The sequence below is a fragment of the Pollachius pollachius genome, assembly GCF_949987615.1.
Source record: "Pollachius pollachius genome assembly, chromosome: 3".
NCBI classification, from domain to species: Eukaryota; Metazoa; Chordata; class Actinopteri; order Gadiformes; family Gadidae; genus Pollachius; species Pollachius pollachius.
Genome location: NC_136936.1, coordinates 6614085 through 6620679, shown reverse-complemented (window position 1 = coordinate 6620679; position 6595 = coordinate 6614085). Strand labels below are relative to the sequence as shown.

General features: G+C 44.9%; 1 protein-coding gene across 1 annotated transcript; it reads right to left on the bottom strand.

The window, feature by feature from the left end:
* Window positions 1-5229: 5229 nt before the first annotated feature.
* On the bottom strand, window positions 5230-6177 carry LOC307073230 (olfactory receptor 52A5-like; the record flags this gene model as incomplete). The annotated part of the gene is made up of 1 exon (XM_079732934.1): window positions 5230-6177. One exon carries the CDS (start codon window positions 6175-6177, stop codon window positions 5230-5232), a length of 948 nt encoding a protein of 315 aa, XP_079589060.1.
* Window positions 6178-6595: the final 418 nt, after the last annotated feature.

The following is a 6595-nucleotide window of genomic DNA, read 5'->3' as shown; positions in this document are numbered from 1 at the left end:
TGCGGTGACACCACGTCACTGGCGTGCCAATGGGCACTTCTTCCAGCACTCCGAGACGAACGTCCTGGTCAAGGCCCGCTTTCACCTCACCTTGCCAGTGTATGGCGACTGGGATGGGGGTGTGGCAGGCGACCGGCATTGCATTCTCATCGAGCATGAGACAAAGCGGTGGACCAGACATCCTCGGCAAAGGCTGGTGGGGACATGTATTGAATGTGCTCTGAGCGTATAGTCCAAGTAAGTGTCTCCGTAGAGCTTCCCTGTTAGCCTCCGTGGCCGGCATGGGGAGCGTGGTTGGCCTGGTTGGAGGTTCCGCACGCCGCGGGCAGTCACATGGGTCTGAGGTCGCGAGGTTGCCCTCCCCGAGTGTTGGGAACCTGTCTGAGATCATGCCCAGGTCCACACAGGCTGTACGAGACAGGAATATACGGTCTGAGGTGTCAGTCACGTGCGCGATCTGGCGTGTCTCCATTCTTCGGGCGTCGCTGCTGTTACCAGCGAACCTGACGACAGCGGCCCCGAGAATCCGTATTCCCTCATTATTCGCGGCCTTCATGGTCATGGATACGGGAATGAGGTCATCTGTGCTCAGGCCCATCGGTTGGGCGACCTTGACGCCGATCAGGCAGCTCTGGCACCCCGTGTCAGCCATAGCAGGCAGAGTCACAGTGCGGGTGCGCTTCCGGAGGTCGAGGCCCAGTGCTTTGTAATCCTCGTTTTCAATCGTGAGTGTGAGGTGGATGTATGGCTGTGAGTTGGATGGGCGCTTCATCCATTTGTCGTACATATCATCATACAGGTGGTGAGCGAGAGGGAGTGTGCGTACCATGTCGGCGGTGCTGGTGAGTGTGCACAGTTCGCCGAAGGCGGTCGTCTGCTGTTCGTCGCACACCCCATCAGCCTCCTCCGGTGCGGGCCTAGATGATCGGCCACCCAGGCAGACCTTGTCGAGGTGGTTCTGACGGTTGCATTTCCGGCACGTCTTGCCGTACGCGGGGCACTCTGCGCTCCTGGTGCGCCACTGAGGTGTTTTGCCGTGGCCTGCCTCGCCGCAGTAGATGCACGTCCCCTCGGCCTTGACCTTGGGTGTCTCCGCTCTGGCGCCGGCCCTGGCGCGGAAGTCCTGCTGCTTCCCCCGTTGATAAGAGCTGCTGATAGTGTCCGTGCTCTGAGGGTCAAGCAGGCGTGACGCTGAGCGCTTTCCTGACTCTTTGGCTTCGATGTACTCTATCATGTCCTTTAGTGGCATATCCTGATTCCTTTCGCCAAGCAGATCGAGCTGTATTTCTTGGTCTGTTATGCCGCGGGCAATCACATCACGCAATATTTCCTCTGTGAAGGCGTTGACTTGGTCACACCCCTCCTTAGTGCATGTCATTTCGTATTTACACGTGCCTGCCTGCCCCTTTAAGCGAGCATGAAATGATCGGATGGCCTCTTCGTGTCCCTGTCGCATGTTAGATAGGGCCACTCGAGCTACCATTGTGTTTTCTGCACGGACAGCGAGTGCCCTCATGGCAGAGAGAACGTCCTTTTCATCACTGTCCACTAGGCTTTTGCCTGCAGCACGGGTGAGGTCTTTTCTCAGATCCTCCTCACAGCACTCTAGCAGTTGTGTGACAACATCTGATCCAATTAGTTTAGTGCCCCTCTTGTACTCACTCCAGCGGGTTAGGAAGTATGACCAGGTCTCGGCTGTTCCAGCCAATGCTATGGACGGGCGCCTGAGTTTCTCCATTTTGGCATTTGGGCGTGGTTCCCTAGGGGCTGCAGCGCGTGTGGTCGCGTGTATGTTCAGCATGGCCACCACCACTGCTGCTTCAGCATGTGTAGCCACATAGTCACACTCCTCGATAGGGCAAGGCACATTCATCCTTGGTCTCACAGTTTTGTATTTTTGTTTCTTTGTTTTCAATGATGCGCTCGTATATCCAGGTTCTCGGGCGACGTCACTTGTAAATACACTCGCGGTCCGGCCACTCGTATGATCGCATTCTTTCGCGACGTCGGAGATATCTGCTTGGCTTAATCCAGATGTTTGGTTATAAATAAGAACAACTTTCCATTTGTTCACTTGCTTTAATGAACGACAGCAGTGAAATGACAATAACCAAACATGTCACGAGCAGCTGAAAGTGCCGGTAGGTTTACATCTAAACAGAGTCATTAACTTCCTGTTCCGCTATGTGCAACAACATAGAGGTCCGTAGTGCAACAACATAGAAGACCGTAGTGCAATATTCCCTAGAGGCCAGCTCATCCACCCGACTAGCCACGGTATTTCGGGAGAGGCTGATATCGGCAAATGCCTGCTTCTTGTCGGGGCATACAACATCGCATACCTTTTCAATGCAATTTTTAATAAACTCTCCCTCTGTGAACGGCTTGCATGCTCTTGCTATTTCCTCCGCTATTATAAAGCTTGCCTTCACAGCTCCCTCAGACTGACTGTTGGTGCGAGTAAACATTTTTGGCTGTTGTTGAAGGTTGCATTTTAATTCTTTGACTTTTTGCAGCCGCTGTTCCATGTCCATGTTTCCATAATGCTCATGCTTCGTTTCGAAATGCCTCCGAAGGTTATACTCTTTGAAAACTGCCAATGCCTCTTGACATACGAGACACATTGCCTTTTTTTTTAATTCACAAAATAAATATTCTGTTTCCCATCTTTCTTGAAATTGTCGATATTCATTGTCCACTTTTCTTTTTTGGGCCATTGTTTATGCTAGCTAGCTACCTTTCGAAAGGCAGATAGCATTTACGTTGTTTGTTTTGTCTCTGTGTGAGAGCGCGGGAGTGGAGCATGGCAGCGGAGCGCTGCAGCGCCTCCTGTGTTTCAATGTTGTATTGTCATGGACGTAAATTTAAACACCAGCGCGCGGGCCACATTAGATTGATTGTCAGAATTTATTGGCGGGCCTGATTAAAAGTCGCGTGGTCTAGAGCCAGAGAAGGAGAAAGCGGACCGCTGGGCTAACGTTACCTTAAAAGCTAATCAGCCTTCACCTTAAAGCAAGGGCTCGAGGGGCTCCGTGGTTACGCAGTTGGATAGCGCATTATGCAGTTGTAGAAGTATAACCACCGCTTAACGTGCTTCCCAGCAGCAAAACTGGACTGAATTGAGTTTATTAGGTTTTTACTCTCACTCACACACAGACTTCTACTATCACAGACTATTTCCATATCGATATTATCAGCAACCTTGTTTCGAGTGATTAACTGGCATGCCTGGATGCCGGACTGCGAGCAGAGCTGCCGCTTATGTTTATATAACGTTAATGGGCTCACAGTAATGTTACTAGTAGTTGTGAGTTGTAGAGGACTGGGATGTTTATTACAATTTCGGGAGAGTCTGCTGCCCTAACTTACCTCGAAACCAAACCAGACAAAACCTTTTCTCCTCTCCGCCGTGTGGGTGAGCACTGTGCATGCACAGCTTTCACTGCTGATTGGCTGTTACCCGTCGTGGCTCTGCGTGTAACCAGAGCGTGTAACCAATCAGATGGTTCTGTGGGTGGGACAATGCTGGAGACAGCGTAGTGACAGCAGTTAGAGAGCCGCGGCTGCATCAGAGCCAAAATAACCCAGTTTTAAATTGATCTCTTATCAGCCGTCGGATCAAAAAAAAGGCTGATGCCGATATGCGTCAAAATGCCGAATATCGGTGCCGATAATCGGCCCGGCCGTCAATCCCTATTTGCGGATTTGGTTTGGTTCAATGTGCGCCGATCCGTAAAATTAAAAGGTCTGCAAAATCTGAATGTGTTCATAGCATACTTCTGCAGATGGCGACATGCATGGCAAAGGAAGTGAGTGGTAGAGAGAGAGAGAGAGAGAGAGAGAGAGAGAGAGAGAGAGAGAGAGGACCAAGTTCCTTTAGGTCGGGTGGGAGTCCTGACATGGGTACCAGAGACATGAATTTTGAAAGGTTTGAGACCCGAGTTCTGTCTGGGTTAGAGTCCTAGGATCCGGGTTGGAGTCCCAGAGAAAGGACCAGGTTCCTTTAGGTCGGGTTTGAGTACCGACGTGGGTACCAGAGAGACTGTTGTTCTGATCTTAAATACATTGCACTTTCTAAAACTCTTAAAAAAAAAAGATCTTTTCTCTTTTACTAATTTTTGCCAATGTTTTCTTTTACGTATCTTTTATTTTATTTTATTATATGACAATGTTTATATGTGAAGCACTTTCAGTCTGCCTTGTGTATGAAAAGTGATATATAAATAAAATTGGATTGCGGTACACACAACGTATGTTTGCCCAATCACATTTTAGGTCATTCACAATAGCCACAAAGACCTGCTATTCACAAATGTGTAAAAGAGATGTGAATAAAATTGTACAAGACACAGGGGGACATTATGTATTTTTATGGATGGCTAAATATCCATGTGGATATCATTTTACGTGGAAAAACTTTTGTGCATCGTGGTACACTAAACACGAATCGTCTTCTGTTGGTTGCGCATGATCAAGTCCAAATGCTTCCATAGAGGAGCTCTATATAAATGCATTGAATTATAATGAATTATTAATAACTGTATAATATATATTGTTCACTATAGAAGTATCATCAGTTTCCTTTTCAAATAAACTCTCATAATCAAATGTGGTAACCCTCACATCCTGGTAGTTGTTGTTAATCCAAACTTGAAGTAAAACATTTAATTCTTTGGGTTATTTTGCCCTGATGGTTGAATCGAGACAGGCTTCCCTGCCACACAGGAGAGCGTGATTAAGACTCACTTATTCAATACTGTTCTCAATGACAACAAAACAACTGGCATACACAGACTCCAAAATCATCCAATTTAAGGGTCAATTTTTTTACATGAAATACATATTTATGTTAGGACAATTATTAAAAACATCAGACAGAGAATTTGCCTTAAACCGATTTTAAAATAATCAAATTTAAAAATGTGTAAAAAAAAAAAAGAATAATGAATAAAACATTGGACAGGCATTGCAAATTAGCATGAGCTACAAATACTATATTGCAAGAAATGTATTACTTACATCAGAAAAATTGTATGGTATATGGCTTAATTGTATTAAGTCATTAATTACTTTGAAGCATAAAATAATATGTTTGCAATGAGACTTTGCATTATGAAAATAGTTCCAGAAACATTAAGAATGTTTAAGTTACCTTTCCTGAATAATCTTCTCTTTATATATTCAAATTAAATAAAAAAGGTGCATTGGAATTGTATCTGGTATAGTTTGTTATTTTTTTGTTAACCTTGCTCTTTTAATGATTTTAATCATGTGTATCTGAAGTTCTTTTGTGTTTAACCCATATATAAGTGGATTGAGTACTGGGGGAAATACGATTACAGATACACCCAGGGCCCTTCTGATGTTCGGGGACACTCTTTCAAATCTGTGAGCCATCAAAGCGATGATGCAAATGAATTGAAAGAATAAAAAAACCACCAGATGTGTTCCACATGTTTGGAGAGCTTTGCCTCTTGCATCTGGCTGCTTATTCTTCATACAAGTCAACAATATCTGGATGTATGTGTATGTTACTATGATCACTGGTCCACCTTGGACTAATATGATAGTGAATATGCCATAGTTTTTATTGACGCTGGTGTCTTCACAGACTAGTTTCACTAAAGTGGGATTGCTGCAGAATATATCTACTATATTATTCCTACATAGTTTGAACTCTGTAGTAGTACCCAACGCCACTGTAATAATAAAGATGACACCGAACCAAACAACAACAATGATTCTCGTCAAAATATATGACGTCATTAGAGAGTGGTACCTGAGAGGCAAGCATATAGCAATATATCTGTCATAAGCCATCGCAGTTAAGAATAAGAAGTTCCCTGAACCATAGATGTGAACCAACAGAGCCTGGAAAAAACACCCAGGGTAGGAAATAGAGCGGTCATTCGACAATATACTGTCTAACAGATGAGGGAAAAGAGCAGTGGCTCCCATTACGTCCAGTATAGGCAGGTTTAACAGCAAGATGAACATGGGGGAATGCAAACTCTTTGTCAGGATGATTGTTGTTACCACTAATATATTACAAAACAGAATCATTACATATGTAAGTGTCCCAAAAACAAAAGCAGGGTAAATGTAGCCAGCCGGTATATTTAATGATTCCATCGTCAGCTCCAATGTCCAGTGACCAGGGGTATCATTTATTTTCATTATTGTATGTTCTTAGTTGTCAAGGAATTTAATTTTCCTGGAGGGAAGTCACAATATCTTAGTTAACACTTCAAACAGCTCGATATTCATTGCTAACCTCTTGGTATCTTACCTGTTTCACTGGATAGTACTTATGTCATCAACTTTAATTGATACCTTGCATGATCAGTACATTTATGTACTGCCCATGCAGTGCTCCAGGACAGTTATTTTATAATCATGTAAGAACCAGGGAGACCCAAGAGAGAAATACAAAACAAACAGACCAGGGTGGGGGCTGAACTCAAGTCAAAAGCTACCAATAGGATAGAGCTACAGCTATGAAGCTGCATTTACAGATGGTCAGACTGGTTCAATTCCCAACACAGAGGTTCAGGGCTCCATCCCTAATGTCCGCAGCCTACCTGTAGACATCCTT